Source organism: Aquarana catesbeiana, linkage group LG04 (assembly GCF_042186555.1).
Source record: "Aquarana catesbeiana isolate 2022-GZ linkage group LG04, ASM4218655v1, whole genome shotgun sequence".
Lineage (NCBI taxonomy): Eukaryota > Metazoa > Chordata > Amphibia > Anura > Ranidae > Aquarana > Aquarana catesbeiana.
In genome coordinates, this window is record NC_133327.1 from 241,656,560 (window position 1) to 241,683,372 (window position 26,813).

Sequence of the window (26,813 nt, forward strand, 5' to 3'; positions counted from 1 at the left end):
AAATGAAAATACACGAGAAATTTACCCAGGTATGAATAAGGTTGCATCGAAATTAGAAGGCAGGAAATGTATCGTCCAAGGAAGCCATATATTCTTGAATTTAGGAATTTTGTCATGCGTTATAGCCTCTGTTTTGGCATGAACCATGGCTTGATTAATTCTATAATTAGTTTCAGTTAATATCAGGGTACGAGTTTTCCAGGCTTTAGCGTTTTGCGGGTGTAGTAATCTGCAGCATTAGCTTGAACTGATTATTACAGAGAATTTTTGGTTTTAAATTCAAAAGCGCAATCAAGGGATCAGGAAGGATGGACACAGCAAATAATGTGGAGATCATGCGGAATATGTTTTCCCAAAATCTTTTGACAATTGGACAGGTCCACCAAATATGAAAATGTGATCCAGGTTCAGTACAGCCTCGAAAGCAAGAGGAGGAGTAATTGGGGGCAAATTTCGCAATTCTAGTAGGAACTAAGTACCAACGTGTAAGTACTTTGTAGTTGGTTTCTAAAGCAGCTATATTTTGAGAGGAGGATTTTGTAGTAGTCCAAATCTTATCCCATTTTGTTGTTTCCAATGAGAATCCAAGATCACATTCCCACTTAGCTACATATGTGGGCGGACTAGAATCCGATTTAGAAATGAGTTGGGCATAAATGTTCGAAATAAGTCCTTTTGTATGGGGGTCATGTTTACATATGTTTTCAAAGTATGATAATTTATCGAGTGCAAGTCTACCTTGGATATTAGGCATATAAAAAATTTTTATCTGAAGATATCGGAAAATTTCGGAGTTTGGAAGTTCGTGACTATTACTTAAGTCTGTGAATGTTTTAAAGGAATTAGAGGAAGTAAGATCATGTAATTGGGTCAATTTAAAGGTGGTCCATGTTTTAAAGGTTTTAGGAAATTTCCAGGCAGGATAAAAAAGAGGATTTTTAAGGAATGATAAGAGTGGATTATGAGGAGATTGTAAACCACATAACAATTTAAATCTGTCCCATATTGCAAGGGATTGTTTAGTTATCGGATTTGTAAGTTTTTTCCGGCAAGAGGGCTGTATCCACAGGAGATTGGATATTGATAATAGGTCACAATCTATAGACTCCAGAGCTACCCAAAGTGGTATTTCAGTTGTCGCATGGTATTTAGGTATTTGTGCCAAATGAGCCGCATGGTAATAGGTAGATAAATTAGGAAATCCGAGACCACCTTTAAGTTTTGGAAGATATAAAGTATGTTTAGGTAAGCAGGGTTTTGAAAAGCCCCAAACAAAGGTTGTTATTTTACGCTGCATTATTCTTAAAAAATATGTTGGGACCGAAATAGGTAAAACCCTGAAAAAATAAAGAAATTTAGGTAATATAGCCATCTTAATAACATTGATTTTACCAATCCAAGATATAGGGACCACTGAGTTAATAAGTTGGTTATCTGTCGTAAGATAGGTGGAAAATTCATCCTAAATAGCTCAGAGAGATGAGGCGTAAGATTAATTCCTAAATATGGAAGACTGGTAGTAGACCATGTGAAAGGGAGAGATGTTTGTGCCTGTTGTACATCTGAGGGGGATAGGGAGATGTTTAGTGCCATAGATTTTTGAGGATTAATGACTAGACCATAAATATGAGCAAATTGATCAAGTTTTCGGAGAAGATTAGGAGCGGAAATATGTGGAGAGGACATAAAGATTAAGATGTCGTCTACAAAGAGACAGGTTTTGTGATGATGTCCAGCTAACTCAAGGCCTTTAATTGAGGGATCAGAGTGAATTGATTGGGCAAGGGGTTCAATGAGTAAGGCAAATATAAGTGGGGAAAGGCCATCTGGGCCTGGGCGTTTATTCAACTTAAGGGATTTAATGGCCATCAGGAGTTCATTAGTGGATATTGGGTTTTCAAGGCACTCACGATGAGCCGGGGGAATAGTTGGAAGAGTGAACTGTGAAAAGAAGGAGTCTGCTGAGGCTTGATCTAGAGGATCTTCCCTGTTATATAGGGAGGCAAGATGTTTTTGGAAGGCATTTAGGATTTTTATAGGCTTACTGGTATATGTACCTTGGGATAACTTCAACCGTATTGGTTTAGAAGGGCGATTTATCTTATTAAGGGTCTGGGCAAGAAGTGTACTAGGCTTATTGGCTTTAAAATAAAATTAGTGTCTGGATTTACATATCGTTTTATCCGCTGAATCCGAAAGGAAAAAGGTCAAGATCAAGGTGTGTTTTATCTAATTTTAATTTTGTTGTAGGAGAGGGGCTAGATTGGAAGAGCACATGTGCAGAATTAAATTCTGCTTCTAGTTTTTGCTGCTTTAAGCGCTTTTCTTTTTTGAGAAAAGAGGCCTGGCGAATACAAACACCTCTAATCACCGGTTTATGTGCCTCCCAAAGTGTCACTGAGGAGATATCAGGAGTCGCGTTATTAACCAGATATTCTTTTAAAGCCTTTTCCAAATCTAAGGAATGAGATGGATGTGATAATATAGAATTATTGATAAGCCATGTGGGGTCATGTGCTTTAGGAATTAAAGAAGTGAATGTTGTTAGTACAGCACTATGGTCTGTCCACGCAAATGGTATAAGTGAAGAGGAAAGGAGTTCTGGGGTCATGCCAATTGCGATCAATATGTGATCTATTCGGGAGAATGACTTATGTGGATGGGAATAAAAAGTGAATTGTCGTTTTGTGGGATTATTTTCACGCCAAGAGTCTAATAAAGAGTACTGTTGGAGTAATTGTTGGAAGGTATGCTTTCGCGAATTAGAGGCAATAGGTATTGGGGATTTGTCTAAGAACGGATATAGGACTTGGTTTGAGTCTACGAGCAACAATTTTTTTTTAATAAAAACTCAAAACTCCATTAAATACACTGCTCAAAAAAATTAAAGGAACGCTCTGAAAACACATCAGATCTCAATGGGGAAAAATATGCTGGATATCTATACTGATATGGACTGGGTAATGTGTTAGGAACAAAAGAATGACACATCGTTTGATGGAACTGAAAATGATCAAACTTCAGAGGGTTGAGTTCAAAGGCACCCCAAAAATCAAAGTGAAAAAATGATGCAGCAGGCTAGTCCATTTTGCTGAAATATCAACTCAAAATGGTTCTCAGTAGTTTGTATGGACCCCACATGCCTGTATGCATGCCTAACAAAATCAGGGCATGTTCCTAATGAGACGATGGATTGTGTCCTGGGATATTCCCTCCCAGATCTGGACCAGGGCATCACTGAGTTCCTGAACAAACTGAGGTGCAACCTCGTGGCGTTGACTGGACCGAAACATAATGTCCCAGCAGTGTTCTATTGGATTTAGGACAGGCGAGTGTGGGGACCATTCAATGGTACCAATTTCTTCATCCCCCAGGAACTGGCTGTATACTCTTGCCACATGAGGCATTGTCATGCACCAGGAGGAACCCAGGACCAACTCCACCAGCGTAGGGTCTGACAATGGATCCAAGGATTTCATCCCGATACCTAATGGCAGTCAGGATGCTATTGTCTAGCCTGTAGAGGTCTGTGGGTCCCTCCATGGATATGCCTCCCCAGACCATCACTGACCCACCACCAAACCGGTCATGCTGAACGATGTTACAGGCAGCATAACATTCTCCAAAGCTTCTCTAGACCCTTTCATGTCTGTCACATGTCTTCAGGATGAACCTGCTCTCATCTGTGAAAAGCACAGGGCGCCAGTGGTGGACCTGCCAATTCTGATGTTCAACGGCAAATGTCAATTGAGCTCCATGGTGCTGGGCAGTGAGCACAGGGCCCACTAAAGAACGTCGGGCCCTCAGCCCACTCTCATGAAGTCATTTTCTGATTGTTTGGTCAGAGACAATCACACAAGCGGCCTGCAGGAGGTCATTTTGTAGGGCGCTGGCAGTGCTCATCCTGTTCCTCCTTGCCCAAAGGAGCAGATACCAGTCCTGATGATGGGTTAAGGACCTTCGACGGCCCTGTCCAGCTCCCCTAGAGTAACTGCCTGTCTCCTGGAATCTCCTCCATGCTCTTGAGACTGTGTTGGGAGACACAGCAAACCTTCTGACAATGGCACGTATTGATGTGCCTTCCTGGAGGAGTTGGACTGCCTGTGCAACCTCTATAGGGTCCAGGTATCGCCTCATGCTACCAGGAGTGGCACTGACCCTAGCCAAATGCAAAACTAGTGAAAAACAGTCAGAAAAGATGAGTAGGGAAAAAAATGTCAGTGGCTTCCACCTGTAAAACCATTCCTGTTTTGGAGGTCTTCTCATTGTAGTGCACCTGTTGTTAATTTAATTAACACCAAAGCAGCTGAAACTGATTAACAACCCCCTCTGCTACTTAACTGACCAGATCAATATCCCAGGAGTTTATTTGACTTGATGCGATACTCTGATTAAAAAAGTGTTCCTTTAATTTTTTTGAGCAGTGTAACATGCCTGGGGTATGCCCTTTGGGTCTGGTATGGATTTCTAAGGTAAACTCTATGCAAAAAAAAAAAAGCGTGAGGTCCCCCTAAAAACCCATATTAGACCATATTAGACCAGGAAAAGGGAGGGACAAGCGTGCTTAACATCTGATATAGACAAAGGGGCAGACTCTCCCAGGTGAGACATCATTGACCATATATAGACATGTCACTGGGATCCACATAACATTATTGGCACTTTATGTCGAAGGGACCTTCTGCTGTCTTTTTGTTTTTGTGTGTAGTTCCCCCGAAAATTCCTGGTATGGTATGATTTATGCGAGAATCCCCACATAATTTTTATTTTTTTTAAACTATCCCAGCTCCAGCTCCCGGAACAAAGATGAAATGGGCTGATTGCTGCTCAAGCATTCACAGAGAACTTTGCTTTCTATGAATGAATACAAAGCTTCCTCTGATTGGCTGGGGCAGGTAGATGACTTTACAATCTCCACCTCTGCCAATTACAGCGCTGTATACTGTACTTAGCTGAGGCTATTTACAGTTTATATCACTCCCAGCTGCTGTATCTGTTAGTGTAGGTAATAGCGGTGTCCTAACAAACTATTTAAACTTCACTGAAACCTGGAGGTGGGCTTTAACGACTTTAAGGTGCCTGATTTGCCAACATCCTTAACAACCACTGACAATGGGAAGCTGTCATGTATACTAGAGGTAATAATAAAGCCAAGGTTCAGTCTAAACTTGTCTTTGGACCAAACTTTAAAGCTGTAGTAAAATCTTACAAAAAAAAAAAAAATCCAAGCCTACTGCAGGCTAGTGCCATAGTGTGCTAGAATGCACTGCATACTTATCTTTCAAACGAAGCCCTCCAGCTGCGCGCAGTCACTGCTACCGGCGATTTTCATCTTCACCTGGTGTTTCTTTGGAGTTCTCATACTCAGTCTCGTTTGAATGGCTGAACTGCAATGACGTTGCTCTTTTGCGCATTTGTGCAGGAGTCACGATCATGGCACGGAGAGCTGCATAAATGCGCATGCGCCAGTGACATCATCAGCTGGTGCTGGTGTGCTTATTTCCTAAACAGTGCACATTTAGGAGATATTCATTGTACCTACAGGTAAGCCTTATTGTAAGCTGGTACATGTTTAAAGTGGTAGTTTACTAAGCTTTAAGCTCATCCCTAATCATTACTGAAAGTTAGTGAATACATTTAAAAAAAATATTGCATACCTTGCGCTCAGCTTTTGTAACATTTTCCAACTCAAAGTAGAATGGGTGGTTTAAAATACTGTTAACTTTTTTCATTGCAGGTTGTAAAATTGTTGACAGCTCTTCATTGTTTGGGTCTATAAGTTGATAACACCCTAGGCATTGAGCAATAACGACTCTCACAGTAGGTTCTGCAACTAGAAATAAAGCATGAAACAGAAATGTACTTTTACAAAAATGCAGCATGAAGTACCATTAAGTAATGAAATTACATTTTTAAAAATAACTTAATAACTCAAGTATTTGATTGTGCAGAGTTTGGACTATATGAAGTATAGAAAATTACACATCAAGTAGATATTAATGAAGATGTTGTTGTTACCTACCTACATTACATGAAAGTATAATTAAGAGTTATGCCGCGTACACACGAACGGAATTTAGGACAACAAATGTTCGATGGGAGCTTGTTGTCGGAAATTCCGACCGTGTGTAGGCTCCATCGGACATTTTCTGTCAAAATTTCTGACAACAAAAATTTGAGAGCTGGATCTCAAATTTTCTGACAACAAATCCGTTGTCAGAAATTCCGATTGTGTGTACACAATCCCGACGCACAAAATTCCACGCATGCTCAGAATCAAAGAGAGCCGCACTGGCTATTGAACTTCCTTTTTCTAGTCTTGTCGTACGTGTTTTACGTCAGCGTGTTCTTGCTGATTGGAATTTCTGAAAACATTTGTGCGACCGTGTGTATGCAAGACAAGTTTCAGCCAACATCGGTCGGAAATTCCGATCGTCTCTATGTGGCATAAAACTTTTTTTTTTTACGTTTTATATAGAGTGGGGAGAGATTAGAACACCTGTCAGCTTTTTATAGCTGTCTGTGCCCATGTTAGGTAGATTCACTCTCTCTATTTGTCCTGTTTGTCATTACCACTGAAAGTGAAAGTAAAAGAAAACCCCAAATGTTGGGATGTCACCAGAACAGGAGTAAAAGGGAAATCTTCCAATGGGGACACTAGCTCTGGTGACCCTGGTGAAAACCTGGGACTACCTCACTTTGGAGGGATCTCCTCTTACTTGTTATAGCTATGGAACAGGAGTTTAAGGGAAATCTTCACAGTGGGACCCAGGTAGCCAAAAAATGAACAGGGGTTATAACCCTCCCTTACTCTATCCAAAATGAAAAAAAAAAAGTTTTGCCTATAGTTTCACTTTAATTACTTTGCCACTGTCAATTTATTAGTACATCTGCAAGTTAATTTAGTATGAGAACAATTGGGAATTGGTCAATATTTTCAACCTACAAAATTCTTATGTCTCATTATTGCTAGGGCTAATTCACACATTATACGGTGACAGGTGTTTTACTGCATTGTAAAGTCAATATTCCCATTGCGCACATTCCTGAATCAGGCTTTAGGCGTATCGGTGCAGAAGCAACAACTGGAGACATCATAGATCTAATGCACATATTCGCCAGCACACCATGGATCATCAAATAACGTCCAAATATTTATTGAAGAACGATTACATCACAGCGGACATAGTGCAATGTTTCGGAGCTGCACACGACCCCTTTTTTCAGGCACGTTTTTTACTGCATTGTAAAACTCTGGTCACTACAAGGACACAAAGAAAACAGAAAACAATGGTCCCATTCACACTGCAACTCAGCCCAGCTGCATGTTATTGCATCGTACTGTACAGAATTACATGGCACTGTACCATACTTACTCAAATCTATCCCTATATTTACTATCTGGGATATATTCCCTGGGATTGAGGGTAACTCCCTATCCCTTTTTCATATTTAGATCTTATTCTGGCTGTCTGTGCTTGATTGTGTTTTTCCTCTGGGTTGGCTGGACCTGCTGTGCCCATATACCCACCCTAGACATTGTTTGGGTGAACACTTATGCCCCGTACACACGGTCGGATTTTCCGATGGAAAATGTCCGATCGGAGCGTGTTGTCGGAAATTCCGACCGTGTGTGGGCTCCATCGGACATTTTCCATCGGATTTTCCGACACACAAAGTTGGACAGCAGGAGATAAAATTTTCCGACAACAAAATCCGATCGCGTCAATTCCGACCGTGTGTGGCCTGTTCCGACGCACAAAGTGCCATGCATGCTCAGAAGAAATTCCGAGACGGGACAGATCGTTCTGGTAAACTTAGCGTTCGCAATGGATACAGCACTTTCGTCACGCTGCAATGTTAAAAATGGTTTAATACAGCGCACTCTCTTCTTCTTTATAATGTGACAAGAATTAAGTAGTTTTGCTGCTCATATTCACACACACTTCTCACAAACTTTTATTTGTGTTTTTTTAGTGGGATTCCCTGAATATATTGTTATTAGTTGTCACATCTGACAGTTTTATATTATTTTTTTTTTTTTTTTTTGGATTTTCAGCCTTTTTTTTCTTTAATGTTTTGATTTTTTCCAAGGCTGATCTTTGTTCAATGTTATTTTTATTTTTACTCCAGAATATTTTTGGGTGTGTTTTGTGTGTCAAGTTACCCCAACACCATTGATATCTTTTATTATTTAATCTCAAGGAGATTGTTTGGTGTTGTTGTCCCTTGTTCATTTCACATTGTATATTTGAAATGTACCTGAATCCTCACAAACAAACTGTCCTTTTTGAAGTAAAACACATAGGAGAGTATAATTCAAAACAAAAATCCTTTATTAAGGGATCAGAACCAAACAAAGAGGAAGGCAGCACTGGATCAACAGGAGAAATTAGCGAAGCCTGGGACCCCCACGGCAGACATCAATTCTTCTACATCAAAATTGGTGGCCTGAGGAGTCCATATGTAAGGGAGGGCAGTCTGGTCCAGAATTCGCAGAGATCCTGATAGCAGCAGATGACATCTGTGTCCCCAGGCTGTGGTACCACAAGAGGCTGCATCTTTTGGCCGACCAGACTGAACCCAGGGCAATCACTGTCTGGTCTTCCTTCCACGCTTCCTTCCGGGCTGTGGCTGTGCAGTTGGAGATGTGGCAGGAGGAGGAGTAGGACCTGGAGGAGGAGGAGGACTGGGAGGACCTGGAGTAGGACTGGGGGGACCTGGAGGAGAGGGAGGAGGAGGAGGAGGACCTGCAGGAGGAGGAGGAGGACCATCCCAAAGGTGTGTCTGAGGTGTCATTTGGCCCCTCATACCTTTCTCAAGAGCCTCCAATATGAGGGCCTCACACATGACTTGTTGTCCCTCCTCCATCCTCTGCATTTTATATGCAATGAAGGCAGCAATGTTCTCCTCCATGGTGTGGGGTGCTCCCAGGACCTCTGTAGCCCTCCAAAAGAATCTTATAGCAGCCTCCTCTAGGGCACTCCTCCTACTGCCACTTTCTCTTTTCAGGGGGGGTGGAGGGACCTGCAGATCAGCCAGCCGGCTCGGCCCGGCCACCTCCTGGCTGAGACATCCCTGTGTATGAAAAAGGGACATGGTTGTAATGTTTTGCTTCATCAATCACAATCCTAAATTAGTACTCCCAACTAACATCTAGTTAACATCATTGATTGGACAAGCAGAAATATTTCGAGGAATGCTATACCTGGCTCAATCTGGGCTCCTCCACATGTGGCCTGGAAGGCCCAGGTTGGGCGTCAGAAGCCTCAGCCGGGGGGGAAGGAAGCGTGGAAGGAAGACTGGAGAGGGATGGCCTGGGTTCAGTCTGGCCTGCCAGAAAATGCAGCCTGTCGTAGTACAACATCCTGGGGACATAGATGTAATCTGCTGCTCCTGATCTCTGTGAATCCAGGACTTTCTTGCGCTCCCTTAGATATGTGCTCCTCAGGCAACCAATTAATATCTTTAAATAGGTGATGTCTGCCGTGGGGATCACCTGCGTCACAATTTCACACAATTGCACCAGTGCTGCCTTCCTCTTTGTTTGGTTCTTGAAATGGGGGTGGTTAATCTCCCACAGACAGGGCAGCTCCCGTAACATATCTATGAATACTGACATAAAGTCATTATCTTTGAGTAGCATATCCATGTTCACTGCAAGACACAACACAAGACAAAGCCTAATGTCAGACAAAACTCTCCTAATCTTGTTACAATATAGGCCTCAATCTAGAAGCAGTATAGGCACAAGTTTGTCTCTTACCTTCGTTCTTAGGATCGGCGCGTCCAATGCTCCTTCCTCCGCTCACAGATCGTACGCAATACGCACGCGTGTTACGCTTTATACACACTGCGCATTCGTGTAACTCCGCCCGCCCCTGACGTTCTTTCTAGTCTATTCCCCGCCCCTTTTCGTTCGGCGCAGTGGGTGAAGAGCACATGGCAGAGTTACAGCAGGTGCATGCTAATTCTAGCAACGAGGAGGAGGAAAGCCCGGATCCGGACACGTCCCGATCCAGAAGGAGACGTTTTAAGGCCACAAATATGTCCTTTGGGGAGATGTTGGAGATGGTCGACATCATGAAGAAGTCCGACTATGATGGAAAGTATGGGCCTTACCCCAACCCCAACATCAGAAAGGCCAAGATCATGGCGAAAGTGGTCAAAAGTCTTCACAGGAATTTCGGGGTACGAAGATCTAAAGATCAGCTCAGGAAGCGGTGGTCGGACCTGAAGTTGAGAGAGCCAGAGCAGTACCGAAAGATCCTGAGAGTGCTGCAAAAAAGTAAGTAGTTGTGCTGTGTTCGTATTCTTTCTGTCTTTATTACGTTCGTGCTGCTCCATATGCTTTTATTAATTGTAACGTTTAAAAGGGCAACTTTAATGTTCATGGGCCCATTATTCGTTCGTATCAAACATTTTTCTTTCGGCCTCTAGAACACCATTGTTTAGGCCATATGCATTTTCCCACATTTTTTTTGGGCCTACTTGGATGCCAAATATTTGTTTGTGTAGATGGGTTTGTTACTAGAATGAAATGCAAACTAGATTGTGTGTAAGGAGAGGACACTGAGCAGCTGTTTTCACATCTGGACACTGGAGCACTAGTGTGGGACACAAGAACACCATTTTTATTAGGGGGCCACACAGGTGCTCCAGTGTATACTATAGGGGGGTCTCCATCTGTGAAGCTTGTACTAAACAGGTAAAGTATTGCAGCTTGACAAAGGGCAATAAAAAAAATAGACAATTGTACCACACTTCCAAGCAATGTTTCCTATTTATAGTTCTGCCATCAAATATCTGTGTGCTAATTATACCAATTTTGTTTTACATAGGGGAGAAAGACTCGGAGGACACCCCTCATCCGAGGAGACCAGAGACCTCCCACCTCTGGAAGAAGGGGAGCTTACACCAACACAAGCTGAGCAGGAGGAAGAAGAAGACGTGGTGGAGATTGGCACCACAACAGGTGAGTGTCTGCGACCACAGGCTCAGGTAAAAGAGATGGATGGTGGCAGATTTTTGAGACCTGTTTTTTTTTTCTTTATCTCTTTTTAGGTGATCGTGATGTGAGGGATAGAGAACGCTTTACTTCAGAAAGTGCCCAGATCCTGATCGGGGAGATCATGGGGTGTAATGCCGAACTGCAAAACATCCAGCAAAAAATCCATGATGTTATTAAAAAAAATAATAACATCATTGATGTTTTGGGGCGAATTTAAAACCCCACAAAATCACTTTTTGTATTGTGGTTCAATCTTTAAAATTTTTTGGAAATGTTTTGAAAAGCCAAATTTGGAGGATGCACACAGTGTGCCAACATGTGCTATCTGCCATCACGGGAGATCAATGGACGCGTTTTGGGGGTGCAACCCCTTCCTCAATTATAAAGTCGCGTTGAGGAAGGGCTTGCTCCCCCAAAACACGTCCCTTGATCCCCCCTGATGGCACATAGCACATGTTGACATTGGTAAATTTGTGTGCATCTTCCAAATTTGGCTTTTCCAGGGGTGATTTCCCCCCATCTGAACGCTATATCAAACCCAGTTCCTAAATACTGATGTCTGATATAGCCTTCAGATTTTACCTAATGTGAACTTTGTAAGTTCAAGTTTTTTGGCTTTCTTGTTGGTTTTACACAGGCCTGTTTTATCTGAAATGGACATTTCAATTTTTGATAATGCTACTGCAAAAATTGTTATACAACAAACATGTTGGTTTGTTTTAAAAACCTTTGGTAAATGCACATGTGATTGTGCAGGTATAAAAAAGTGGCTTACTCAAGAATGTGTGGATTATTGTCTCAACACTACAATACAATTTGGGGTGATGTAATTGCTGTTTTATGCAAAAATGGGGGTTATTTCCTAAGGGCAAATCCTCTTTGCACTACAAGTGCAGTTTCAGTGCAGTTGCAAGTGCACTTGTAGTGAAATGTGTTTTTGCATTTAGGAAATAACAGCCAACAGTGCTTTGTATAAGGTTACAGAATCACGACATTTTCTGGACTCAACACATTTCTGTCAGGGTCAGCTAAAACAAACACAAGCAGTAAATGTCCACCAAGAATTTCTTTTTTTTTTTTTATTTTAAAAAGGCTTCACATATTGTCTGGCATATTGATAGCCCCCCTACCCGCAAAGAACTCCAGGTAGCGTAACCGGACATCACGGGCACTCAGGGAGGGCAAGCCAGGACGGCCACTTTCAAGCGCCGTCAGTGTGGTTTGATGTAGGATTCCGGCCTCAGGCCCAAATGAGCCAGCATAGTTGGCCGAATGTTTCCGTAAAAAGTTATGGAGAACACAGCACGCAAGTATTATATGGTTCAGTTTATACTCTGCCATATGGATAGGTGTCAGAAATAGGCGGAACCGGCTGGCCAGGATTCCAAATGTGTTCTCCACCACTCTTCGGGCTCTGGCCAGCCGGTAATTAAAAACCCTCTGTTCCGGGGTGAGGGTCCTCATCGGGAATGGCCGCATCAGGTGGTCCCCCAGCGCAAATGCTTCATCAGCAACGAACACAAATGGGAGTCCTTCCACATTGTCCTCTGGAGCTGGCAAGTCCAAGCTGCCATTCTGGAGACGCCTGTAGAACTCCGTCTGGGCGATGACTCCACCATCGGACATCCGGCCATTCTTCCCCACGTCCACATACAAGAAGTCGTAATTAGCCGACACCACCGCCAACATCACTATACTATTAAACCCCTTGTAATTATAATAGTACGACCCCGAGTTGGGTGGTGGGACGATGTGGACGTGTTTCCCATCAATTGCCCCTCCGCAGTTAGGAAAGTCCCACCGCTGGGCAAAGTGGGAGGCCACAGTCTGCCATTCCTGTGCCGTGGAAGGAAACTGTTGAGGAAAAAACAATAAACATTACTATTTTTACTCTGAAACATGGCAAGCAGATTAGACACAAACATTATGGGGCAACCTCCAGATAGCATTTATTAAGGGGAATTTAACAAGGCCAAAGTATAAGGTATACCTATCATATTCCCCCTCCCCCCCTCTCATGGGCCATTTCTAACATTATGTGGTGTGTGGAAATCTTGGACAGGTAACCCTCTTCACTTCATTGAGAGATGAATGCCTAAATAATGGGTCTTACTTGGAACAGCCCCTCCTTAGTTACACTATTGGCAGCCCACTGGACAGGTAAGAAGTGTCATAATACAAAGATATAAATACACACTGTACACATTTGAGGACATTTGGACATTCTGCTATTACCTATCAAGATAATAATAGGATACAAAAACTTTAAACAGTACCATTGGAAAGTATACAGGCAGGCCCTTGCACTACATGCTTTGGGTAATTCAGCCATAAATCTGACCACAAAAGAGATGGGTATAGTGTGTATGGGTTTGGCAAAGTCAGCAGATAGATGATTGAGGATAGAGAATTGGCATCAGCTGACTTGGGGGAGGGAGGGTTACTAAAAATTATTTTGGGACACCACAAAAAAAAGCCTCTGCCACTCTACCTGAATTTAAATAAAAAATAACATTACCAAACATTTTAGGGGGTGTTTGGGGTAAAGCACTACTATGGAGCTGATAAAATACATTGTTAAGTGACTACATGAGGTGAATATAGGCAGGAGACACCATGCTGGGGAGGTTAGTGAAGGGCAAATATGTATGAAGGACCTTAAATAATAATTACATAAAAATCCAGCATGCATGAGAACAAAGGGGACATTCACAGCATATTACAAGCATGGTAATTAGGGAATAAGGAAAGAAATACAATAAATTATCAAACATTAAAGACAATAAAATGTGATATAAAAGGATAAAAATCTTACCTTCATATACTCCTTCTGCAGGACCTGTATGATGGCAGAACAGGTCTCTGGGATGATGATACCCAGAGCCTGGGGGGAGATGCCTGTCGAGAACTTCAAGTCCTGCAGACTTCTCCCTGTGGCCAAATACCGCAAGGTAGCGACCAACCTCTGCTCCGGAGTGATGGCTTGCCTCATGCAGGTATCCTGCCTGCTGATATAGGGGGTCAGCGAAGCCAACAAACGTTGAAACACGGGGTCCGTCATCCTGAGAAAGTTCCTGAAATCATCAGGATTATTCTCACGGATCTCACGGAGCAAAGGCATATGAGAGAACTGGTCAGGCTGAAGCAACCAATTCTTGGTCCATGAACTCCTCCCCACCCTGTTCATGGACTGGACTTGTGTCAAGGTCAGGACCCCAACACCAAGCCCCCGCACAGCACGAACTCTACGAGGAGTACACATACGAAACATGGCTAGAAAACGGTCGGCTGCTCAGAACGAAGTAACAGAACGCACTGAAGAACAGCAAGGCCTGTGAAGAGCGACCTGAAAAACAGCAACAAGCAGGCAAGATCACACAGAAAACTCTGATACGAACTGACTGCACGCACTGAAGAGCAGATACAAACCCACAAGCACAAACTGAACGGCAGAAAACGATCTGAAAGCCACGAGTCTGAAAAAACGCGAATCGTCTCTCACCAAACTTTTACTAACACGAGATTAGCAAAAGGAGCCCAAAGGATGCCGCGCTTGGTTCTGAACCGGCCTTTTCTAGTCTCGTCGTACGTGGTGTACGTGACCGCGTGGTTGGCGATCGGAAATTCCGACAACTTTGTGCGACCGTGTGTAGGCAAAACAATTTTGAGCCAACATCCGTCGGAAAAAATCCTAGGATTTTGTTGTCGGAATGTCCGAACAAAGTCCGACCGTGTGTACGCCCTATTACAGTTACATGGAGCTGCAGGTATGAGCACACAGATCTGTTATATCTTGTTTTGTTGTATTGTGAATTATGATATATTGTTGAATATTTTTATACTAATATGCATGTTATTTCATACAGTAAGCCAAAATAACTGGTGAAACACGTTGACCTTGCAGGCATTTCGAAAGCTCATTATGTGGACTGCTACCATTCTAGTCTGCATATGTATTGTTGATTTTATCAATACAATATTCTGGAGGTCTTGCTCTAATAATGTATGTTATATAACAACACTGTCTTTACCTCTTTTTTATCTTTGTATCAATAAAGTATATATTTTTTAAGTATTGGTGTCTCCAGTGTTGTACCATTATAGTCCCTATCTATAGGGAACAGGAGATTTTTTTCCAGTTGGTATCTATTTTAGTATTCTGTGCATGTTTTAAGAGTCATGCAGGTTTTAAGAGTCATGCAGGCTTATTTATTAATGCAGATCACAAAGAAGTCTAGCAGTGAATCAGCAATCAATTGTCTCCGGTTTAATAAGTCAGAACATAAATCTAGTTGGTTTTGATTTTACATCATGTTATCACTTTGCATCACCTCTAATGCCTCTAATTGTATCAACAATGATTACTCACTGCCTTGAGATCCTTTTTGAATTCCATAAAGTTACATAGTTTATAGGTTTGAGAAAAGACATATCCATCCATTTCAACTTTGTCCGATTTAAAAATAACATTAACAATGTGCTGACATACCTTTAGGAATAATATAACAGTTTTTGGATAAAACCGTCTTTGTGTTTTGTGCTGTATTGACCAGAATATGTGCTGAGCATTCCCCTCTTTCCTGAATAAACAGATTAAGAAATAAATTATGCTAGAAAGTAATCATATTCCAAAACAAGATGGAACTATTTATATGAATGTCTGACATTGCTATGGCACTGATATAATTTGATATAATAAAGCTTACAAGTCCTTAGATGTGGTGGTAGCATTAGTTTTCATTTTTCAGGCTAAGAACTTTTTCAGCAAGTACAGAAATACCTGTTGATTTTCCCAGAAATGCAGTGGCCTTGTCATTTCCTGTGAGTTCAATTGGAAGCATAAAAACATTTGACCTTCCTTGTGTAATTCACTATTCCCCTCACCTACTGTGTTATGGAGGTAAAAAGAGTCCAGCCTGGAAGACAGTGATGGCTTCCTTCATAGACACGGAAGTGAGTGTAGACACTCTAGGACAAGAAGTGTGTTATTCACAAGGGAAAAATGAAGGAAACAATAAACTGAAGAAAGAAGATCTCATCTAAGGACTGTTGGGCTACAATATATTACATTATTGTTTTTAAGTTTAGATACATTTTCAGCATTAATAATAAATATATTCATGCACTTTCATAGTTGCCAACATTTAAAAAAAAAAACGTTCTTGGGACACCTTTTGTGCTAGCAAGCCATTGTAGGCAGTGAATGTGCTTTCATTAGGTGCAGAGAATGAATTTATAATGGCCCTTGTTCTTCAAAAGGCATATTGTTATACTAATTATTAATTGCAGGTATATATATATATAGTAGCGTATAAAGAAGAAAGGAAGGAGTACCGATCTTGTGCATTACCAAAGATAAAATTTATTAAAAACTATAACAGCAGCATCTCGGCTGCTTCTTTGATTAATGCTCTCTTTGCCCGCCCTGTCAGTTTAGGTGGACGACCATGTCTTGGTAGGTTTGCAGTCGTGCCTTGAAGGGGAAGATAGCATTGCAAACAGCTAACTTGTTTCGAGGGATGACCTTTCACAGAGCCAAATGGGTGAATCCTTTGGCTCTGAGGAAGAGTGTCCTCCCTCGAAACACGTTAGCCGTTTGCGATGCCATCTGGTCCCCTTCAACACATGGTCCAGGTTGCAGTTGTCTAGGGACATGGTTCCATTTGCTGGTGTACTGACAAGCCTTTTTAACATGTTTGTTTGTGAGTATGACTACTGCTGTTATAGTTTTTAATAAATTTTATCTTTGGTAATGCACAACCTCCGTGCGCCCTCCTTTCTTCTTTCTTCTTTCAGTTCTATGGATACCCATTGTTCTGAGGAAGGCAGCAAGACCGCTGGCATTCCACCTTTTATCCAAAAGGGTTAGCTGCACCACCTACCTATAGACTAAGCCCCCAAGCGCAGGAGATTGTGTTGTATATATGTAGTAGCAACAGTTCTGCAACAAAGAGCCTGCCTGTTTGCAATTTTAAATTTTTTGCCTTCAGTTCCAATTATAATTATGTGTATCTGCCTGGGGGCATGGTGAAGGCACTGTAAAGATAAGATTTAAAAAAGTCCCCTACAGTGCCTTGAAAAAGTATTCATACCCCTTGAAATTTTCCTGATTTTGTCATGTTACTACCAAAAACGTAAATGTATTTTATTGGAATTTTATGTGATAGACCAACACAAAGTGGCACATAATCGTGAAGTGGATGGAAAATGATAAATGGTTTTCCACATTTTTCACAAAACAAAATATGTGAAAAGTGCGGAGTGCATTTGTATTCATCCCCTTTTACTCTGATACCTCTAACTAAAATCTAGTGGAACCAATTGCTTTCAGAAGTCACCTAATTAGCTGTTATGTTAGAGAACCTTAGTGAACAAACAGCATCCTGAAGGCCAAGGAACATACCAGACAGTCAGGGATAAAGTTGTGGAGAAGTTTAAAGCAAGGTTAGGTTAAAAAAAATATCCCTCGTAAAACCCTACAAACTCACCGACTCCTAGATAGTTGGCGAGTTCTTCATCCGGTTGACAGGGACTACAGCTACTATTCAAAAACGCATGATGTTTATACCCGTATAGACCTGATCTGTGTAGATCACTTGGCCCTGGAGTCCTCGTCCATTGGAAACATAACAATCTCTGACCATGCCCCAGTAATGACCTCCCTGGTTTTGCCACAGAGCAGCCGAGGGACTTGGTCGTGGCGCTTAAACGAATCTCTGTTGGATGATACTGTAGTGGTCTCTGAGGTCAAAGAGGTCCTGTCCCAATACTTTAAAGAAAACACTACAGAGGGGTTGAGTAAGAGGATTGTGTGGGAGGGCCATAAAGCAGTGGCGAGAGGCGAACTGATCTCTCAGGGATCTAGACTGAAGAAAGCTAGGCAAGCAGACTTTGACAGGGTACTTCAAGTGCTTCAGCAGGCGGAACTTAGGCACAAGCAGAACAGTGACCCGGAGACTCTGAGGGCTTTGACAGACTTGAGAGAATTGTTCTCTCGGCTGCTGGACAGACAAGCAAGCAGGCGAATGCGATATTTATCGCACAAATACTATGAACATGGCAACAAATGTGGCCGTATGTTGGCTAGAGCCCTTAAGAAAAAACGTGCACTCATGTATGTGCATAAGTTGCGCCTCCCCACAAGTGATTATACGGTTCTCCGGAAAGCCTCCGGATTCCGGGACTATTATAATACATTATATAACCTAAATTCGGCACAGACCCCAGAGGCCCAGGCCGTACGGAAAAAAGCCATTCAAACATACCTGACTGCTTCTGGACTGCCTGCACTGACAGATGAACAATGTTCCGCATTAGAAGCACCCATCACTGTCACTGAGCTAGAATCCACGGTGAATTCTTTGCCTAACGGAAAGAGCCCAGGCCCTGATGGGTTCTCCAAGGCCTATTATAAGACGTTTTTTCCTCTGCTATCCGAATCAATGTGTAACTACTTTAATTCCATAGCAGAAGGCGCAGTTATCCCTAGTGAAGCCTTACTAGCTCACATTTCAGTACTACCCAAGGAAGGGAAGGACCCCACTATGCCCCAAAGCTACAGACCCATATCCCTTCTCAACGTAGATATAAAAATACTAGCCAAGATTCTTGCGACCAGACTGAAACACCTAATCCCACTAATAGTCCACCCGGACCAAACAGGGTTCATTACCGGCAGGGAAGCTAGGGACAAATCAATCAGAGCAATCCACCTAATTCATTGGGCACGAGCTGCCCCCGCGCCCCCCCCTTACTTGATCCTGTCCACCGATGCGGAGAAAGCCTTCGATCAGGTCGACTGGACTTTTTTACGGGCTACGCTGGAAGCTTTGGGCCTTCGCTCCCATATGCTTACTTGGATAATGGCCCTATACTCAGACCCACATGCTCAAGTAAAAGTGAATGGTTTCCTCTCCATGAGATTCCCGATCAGAAATGGCACGAGGCAGGAGTGCCCTCTTTCCCCACTCTTGTTCGCCCTCGTGTTGGAACCATTCCTGCGCACTGTTAGGGCAAACCCAGACATTAAGGGGCTCACGGTAGGTCCCACAGAGCATAAGCTTTCGGCCTATGCTGATGATGTGCTATTCCACATCACAGAGCCTCTGGTCTCTTTGCCTAATCTGATGCGGGAACTTCAAAATTTCGGAGAGTTGTCTAATTTCAAAATTAACTACACGAAATCAGAGATATTACCTATTCAAATGACACCCTCCCTGACAGACCGATTAAAAACTGCTTTCCCATTCACTTGGACTAAATCATCCCTAAAATACTTAGGTATAAGACTGACGGACAGATTTGAAACCTTATTTACTACCAATTTTCCCTCCCTAATAACAAATGTGAAGAAAGACCTGACCCAGTGGGCTAAGACAGCCTTCACTTGGATTGGAAGACTTAATATTATTAAAATGAATGTCCTACCACGTGTGCTGTTTTACATGCAGATGATACCTGTGGCTTTACCTAAGAGCTTTTTTACCCAATTATCCAGTACTATATCCACCTTTGTGTGGAACAATAAGAGACCGAGAATCGCCATTAGATTACTGAGGCGCCACAGGGATGCAGGGGCCTTGAGCCTTCCAGATGCGCAAAAATACTATCGAGCTATGGTCCTACAAAGGATACTTAATTGGCGCTTCCACACACACTCCAAAATATGGGTCTCCTTAGAAAAATATATGGCGGGAAGAAATCTGGCATACGCTCCGTGGTTGGCCCGGGAGCACAGGGGATTGTCAGCTTTTGCGTCTCCATTGACGACCCAGCTTTTGAAAGCCTGGGACCGACTTAATACCAATTTAGACTTGGCGCCCCCTGTGTCACCTCTGGCCCCGCTGGGAGGATATCAGTGGTTTCTGCCTGGGGAACAGACAGGTTTTTTTGGTTCCTGGGTGGATGACAGTAATGCCAGCTGTGGTAAATTGATGGAAAGTGGTAAATTAGTCTCACTAGAAACCCTCAGAGCTCGGTCAGGGAGTTTCCCTATGGACTTTTGGCGTTACAGGCAACTTCACAATTTTTTCAAACAACACGGAGGCTCCATAAGAGATACTTCCTCCCTTACACCATTTGAGCGCCTATTCATAGATGAAGAGCCGATTCCACATATGATCTCTGAACTGTATCAGTTGCTCAGCTTTGCTTCTCCAATAGTGAAACCACCATACATTAGGGCGTGGGAACGAGACCTGGAAGTAGTTTTTACCCCTGCTCAATTATCTGCCCTTTATCAACTCACTCGGTCCAGTTCAATTGACTCTAAGACGCAAGAAATGAATTATAAAATAATGATGCGCTGGTACCGAGTGCCGACAGAGTTAGCGAAAATATATCCAGCTACATCGGAACTATGTTGGAGAGGTTGTGGTCACAAAGGCACTCTTCTCCACATTTGGTGGGATTGTCCTGCGAATAAAATTTTACTGGGAGGATATCAAATCACAAATTAAAGATATCATGGGCATTGACATACCTCTCTCTCCGGAGCACTTCCTGCTACACATTCCTCCAATGCCAATACGCCAGTATAAGAAAAGTATACTACCTCACCTGCTTAACGCAGCAAAACGGCTTCTCCCTATATACTGGAAACGGCCGCAAGTTCCATCCAGAGAGGAATGGTGTCGCAGGGTGGGAGATATCCGTGAGGCAGAGGATTGGATTGCCACATGTAAAGGTGTTCGTGACCGCTTCACCGCGATGTGGCAACCCTGGACAATATATACCTCAGACTTAAGTCACATCCCTTCTAGCCTAGACATAGCCCTTCTCGAGCTAGCTGATCCATCCTTGAAAGGACGCCTTACTGACCCACAAAGGGGAGCAGCGAACCAGGACCCAAGGTAAAATAAGGTGAAAAACACTTAGGGGAGACACATCCCCTTCTCCTGTTCTACTTTTTAGTAAGTGTGGTGCTGTCGGGAGGGCCTCGATGGGGGGCGGAGCTGGACGCAGGTTCCCAGGTATGTTCCAGATTATCTTTTCTTTTTCTTCTTCCTAAATACTGTATTGAGCCTTAACCAGTTATGGTTGTCTGTTTAAAGACAAGATAATATGTTTGATGCCAGGTGACGAATAAGCAATGACTAAGCAAGGAAACCGGACGGTCTTTGGAGGTTTGTGGCCATGAGACACCCTGATCTGGGGGTGCACTAGCAATATGGTGCTGACATGGCTTTTACATGTGATTTTGGAGGGGGCTGGGGGGTTGGGGGTGTGGAGAGAGGTCAGTTGGAGGCGTATGTTGCCCCCCTCTCTCCGCACGTCCCCGCCCGGCCCACCTTGTAACCTGTCTGAACAACTGAACTTAGCTCAAAATTTAAAAAAGACTTGTCAAATTATTATAGTCTGGGGACCAAGACAAGCGTACTCCTATATTCTGTCACCTGGCAGACTGTTGGCTTTTTTCTTCCTTTTTCTTTTTATCAACACTAGCTACACCAGTTAAAATGTGACTGTCTAGTATTTCATATATATTATTGGTATTATTGTTGTTTTTGTTTTTCTTTCTTTATTATTCCTTTTTTGTTGAATAATAAGAAAAACTGACTGGTATGTCACCTAAAAACCGTCTATCTAGATAGATGTAAATCTATATTCACAGTTTTATAATTTTGCAATGTGATACCCTGTCTTTCATAAATAAAGATTTATTAAAAAAAAAAAAAAATATCCCAAACTTTGAACATCTCATGGAGCACTGTTCAATCCATCATCTGAAAATGGAAAGAGTATGGCACAACTGCAAACCTACCAAGACATGGCCGTCCACCTAAACTGACAGGCCGGCAAGGGGAGCATTCATCAAAGAAGCAGCCAAGATGCCCATGGTAACTCTGGAGGAGCTGCAGAGATCCACAGCTCACAGAGAATCTGTCCACAGGACAACTATTAGTTGTGTACTCCACAAATCTGACCTTTATGGAAGAGTGGAAAGAAGAAAGCCATTGTTGAAAGAAAGCCATAAGAAGTCCAATTTGCAGTTTGCGAGAAGCCATGTGGGGGACACAGCAAACATGTGGAAGAAGAAGGTGCTCTTGTCAGATGAGACCAAAATTGAACTTTGTGGCCTAAAAGCAAAACGCTGTGTGGCGGAAAACGAACACTGCACATCACCCTGAACACACCATCCCCACCGTGAAACATGGTGGTGGCAGCATCATGTTGTGGGGATGCTTTTCTTCAGCAGGGACAGGGAAGCTAGTCAGAGTTGATGGGAAGATGGATAAAGCCAAATACAGGGCAATCTTAGAAGAAAACCTGTTACAGTCTGCAAAAGACTTGAGACTGGGGCAGAGGTTCACCTTCCAGCAGGACAACGGGCCTAAACATACAGCCAGAGCTACAATGGGATGGTTTCGATCAAAGCATATTCATGTGTTAGAATGGCCCAATCAAACTCCAGACCTAAATCCAATTGAGAATCTGTGACAAGACTTGAAAATTGCTTTTCAAAGATGCTCTCCATCCAACTGACAGAGCTTGAGCTATTTTGCAAGGAAAAAATGGCAAAAATGTTATTCTCTAGATGTGCAAACTGATAGAGACATACCCAAAAAGACTTGTAATTGAAGTCCTCAGAGGTTTGTTAGAGAACAGCAGACAGGTCAGGGATAAAGTTGTGGAGAAGTTTAAAGCAGAGTATGGGTTTAAAAAAAAAAATCTAAAGCTTTGAACATCTCACAGAGCACTGTTCAATCCATCATCCGGAACTGGAAAGTGTATGGCACAACTGCAAACCTACCAAGACATGGCCATCCACCTAAACTGACAGGCTGGGCAAGGAGAGCATTAATCAGAGAAGCAGCCAAGAGGCCCATGGTAACTCTGGAGGAGCTGCAGAGATCCACAGATCAGGTGGGAGAATATGTCCACAGGACAACTATTAGTCGTGCACTCCACAAAACTGGTCTTTATGGTAGAGTGGCAAGAAGAAAGCCAATGTTGACAGAAAACCATAGGGAGTCCCATTTGCAGTTTGTGAGAAGCCATGTGGGGGACACAGCAAACATGTGGAGGAAGGTGCTCTGGTCTGAGGAGACCAAAATGTAACTTTTTGGCCTAAAAGCAAAACGCTATGTGTGGCATGAAACGTGGTGGTGGCAGCATCATGTTGTGGGGATGCTTTTCTTCAGCAGGGAAGCTGGTCAGAGTTGATGGGAAAATGGATAATGCCAAATACAGGGCAATCTTAGAAGAAAACCTCTTACAGTCTGCAAAAGACTTGAGCCTGGGGCGGAGGTTCACCTTCCAGATGGACAACGACCCTAAACATACAGCCAGAGCTACAATGGAATGGTTTAGATCAACGCATATGCACGTGTTAGAATGGCCCAGTCAAAGTCCAGACCTGAATCCAATTGAGAATCTGTGACAGGACTGGAAAATTGCTAGTCACAGACGCTCTCCATCCAATCTGACAGAGCTTGAGCTATTTTGCAAAGAAGAATGGGCAAAAATGTCATTCTCTACCCAAAAAGACTTGCAGCTGTAATTGCAGAAAAAAATGGTGGTTCTACAAAGTATTGACTCAGGGGGGCTGAATACAAATGCATGCCACACTTTTCACATATTTTTTTGTAAATTTTGGATACCATTTTTCATTTTCCTTCCACTTCACACTTATGGGCCAGTTTGTGTTGGTCTATCACATAAAATCCCAATAAAATACATTTACGTGTTTGGTTGTAACATGACAAAATGTGGTAAATGTCAAGGGGTATGAATACTTTTTCAAGGCACTGTATCTCCCACCATGCAAAGGCTCAAATCTCCTGGCTTACACAGATGCTTTAGAGCAAATGGATGTAAAGTTCCAGGAGAAGGTTACCCCATGACCACCCCTCCCAAAACCAGGATTACAAATATATTAAAACAGATATAAAATATCAATTTAAAAATGCAAACTAAAAATAAAAAAAAATAAAAAACAAAACAAAACAGAAAACGTAGTTTTCTTTGAAGCCTGTTTCAGCATTGGCATGTAAACAAGGTCCTGGCTTGCACAGCAGGCAGTTTGTTTATATATTTACTCCTAACTGCTAGTTTTCACATCACTTCAATCACTTCTTTTACAAAAGGTTTTATTGATAACCATAGCAATTTCACAGTTTAACAGTGTAGAGAATGCATCATGAATGAACATAACATAACATTATTATTATTATTATACAGTATTTATATAGCGCCAACAGTTTACGTAGCGCTTTACAACTTGAGGGTAGACAGTACAAATACAATACAATTTGATACAGTAGGAATCAGAGGGCCCTGCTCCTTAGAGCTTACAATCTAAGAGGGAAGGTCAAGAGATACAAGAGGTAATAACTATGGGTGATGTGCTGATTGAGAAGATAAATGTACAGTTGTTAGGTGGGGGCCAGATAGGCTTCTCTGAAGAGATGAGTTTTCAGGGATCGTCTGAAAGTGGATAAAGTAGGAGAAAATCGGACGGATTGGGGTAGAGCATTCCAGAGGATGGGGGAGGCTCTGGAGAAGTCCTGAAGGCGAGCATGGGATGAGGTGACAAGGGAGTTTGAGAGCAGGAGGTCTTGGGAGGAGTGAAGAGAACGATTAGGTTGGTATTTTGTGACTAGGTTAGAGATGTAGCTGGGGGCCAGGTTGTGGATGGCTTTGTAAGTTATAGTTAGTATCTTGAATTTAATTCGGTGACTGAGTGGCAGCCAATGGAGGGATTGGCAGAGGGGTGTGGCAGACGCTGAGTGGTTTGTGTGGTGGATGAGCCTGGCAGCAGCGTTCATGATGGACTGAAGTGGGGATAGCCTATTTAGAGGTAAACCAATGAGGAGGGAGTTGCAGTAGTCGAGGCGGGAGATGACCAGGGAGTGGATTAGAAGCTTTGTGGTGTCATTGGTTAGGAAGGGGCGTATCTTGGAGATGTTGCGAAGACTGAGGCGGCAGGCTTTGGATAGTGATAGAATGTGGGGTCGAAAGGTTAGTTCACAGTCCAGGATTACACCTAGGACCTTGGCGTGGGGAGATGGGTTGATAGTTGAGCTGTTGATCTTGACAGGGAAATCAGGTGAAGTGGCACCTGAGGGAGGAAATATCATGAGCTCGGTTTTGGATAGGTTGAGTTTGAGAAAGTGATGTGACATCCAGGCTGATATGTCTGCTAGTAAGTTGGTAATGCGTGAGGAGACAGATGGAGAGAGCTGGGGGGTGGAGAGATAGATTTGGGTGTCATCAGCGTAGAGATGATATTTAAAGCCGTGGGAGGCAATCAACTGACCCAAGGAGGTGGTGTAGATTGAGAAAAGGAGAGGTCAAGGAACAGAACCTTGGGGGACCCCAACGGAAAAAAGAAGAGGAGAGGAGGAAGTAGAGTTGTAAGTGACACTGAAGGAGCGGTGGGATAGGTAGGATGAGAACCAGCGAAGAGTACAGTCACAGAGACCAAAGGAGTGGAGTTTTTTGAGGAGGAGGGGGTGGTCCACTGTGTCAAAGGCAGCAGAGAGATCCAAGAGAAGTAGTACAGAATAGTGTCCATTGGCTTTAGCCATTAGTATGTCATTTGAGAGTTTAAGGAGAGCAGTTTCCGTGGAGTGTTGAGGGTGAAAACCGGACTGAAGGGGATCAAGAAGTTTATTCATGGTCAGATAGTCGCTTAGTCGGTTGTAGACCAGTCTTTCAAGAAGTTTGGAGGAGAAGGAGAGTAAGGAGATGGGACGTAAGTTGTTGAGATTGGTGGGATCCAGTGAGGGCTTTTTTAGTATGGGGGTGACTAGCGCATGTTTTAGAGAGTTTGGGAAGATGCCACAAGAGAGGGAGAGGTTGAAAATGTGAGTTAGAGAGCGTAGAATCGAGTCAGAGGGTGAGCGTAGCATTTGCGAGGGAACAAGATCCAGGGAGCAAGTGGTTAGATGAGTGCTAGATAAAAGTTTAGCAACCTCAGTAATAGTAGCAGGGTTGAATGAGGGAAGTAATGATTGTGTCTGTGGACATGGGGTGTTGCATGGGGGAGGTTTTTGCGCATTGGTGATCTCCTCATGAATTGTATCAATCTTAGTTTTGAAGTGATTGGCAATCTCCTGGGCAGTGAGTGAGTTGGTGGGTGGAGGCAGTGGAGGACAGAGTAGAGTGTTGAAGGTAGAGAAGAGTTGACGTGGACTGGATGAGAAGGTGTTAATGAGTGTGATAAAGTAGGTCTGTTTGGCAGTGTGAAGGCAGGAGTAGTATTTTAGGAGGGCAGATTTATATTGTGTGAAGTCTTCCTGGGTCTTAGTCTTATGCCACAGGCGCTCAAGAGTGCGGCTACGTTTTCTGAGACTTCTGGTGTCATCTGTTTGCCAGGGTTGTAGCAGTCGGGGCCTAATTCTGCGTGTAGTGAGGGGGGCAAGCTTGTCTAGGGAGGAAGACAGTGAGCTGTTGTAGATGAAAGTAGCTAGGTTGGGGCAGGACAGAGGTGAGATTTTGTCATTGAGGTGATCAGTAGCAGAGTACAGAAGAGAAGGGTTGAAGTGGCGAAGGTTTCTACGTGTAATTGTTAGGCGGTTGGAGGGAGAAGAGGTGGAAGACAAGGAGAGAGCAAAACTAATAAGGTGGTGATCAGAGAGTGGGAGTGGATTGTTGGAAAGGTTGCACGGAGTGCACAGATAGGAGAAGGCAAGGTCAAGGGTGTTGCCGTTGGAGTGGGTAGGAGCCTATATCCATTGCTTCAGGTCAAGCGATGAGGTTAGACTGAGAAGTTTAGAAGTAATAGTAGTGTTAGTGTTGACAGGGATGTTGAAGTCCCCAAGAATAATTGTGGGGATTTCAGAAGAGAGAAAGTAGG

General features: G+C 43.0%; 1 protein-coding gene across 1 annotated transcript in view; it reads right to left on the reverse strand.

Moving 5' to 3' along the window:
• The window catches only part of LOC141139809 (T-kininogen 2-like), a 69,289-nt gene that overhangs the window by 31,021 nt on the left and 11,455 nt on the right, over window positions 1–26,813 (reverse strand). The window contains exons 3-4 of the mRNA XM_073626312.1: window positions 15,501–15,591; window positions 5,658–5,833 (exon numbers count right to left, since the gene is read on the reverse strand). Coding sequence (XP_073482413.1) covers window positions 5,658–5,833; window positions 15,501–15,591 — 267 coding nt within the window. The remainder of the gene's footprint in view (window positions 1–5,657; window positions 5,834–15,500; window positions 15,592–26,813) is intronic.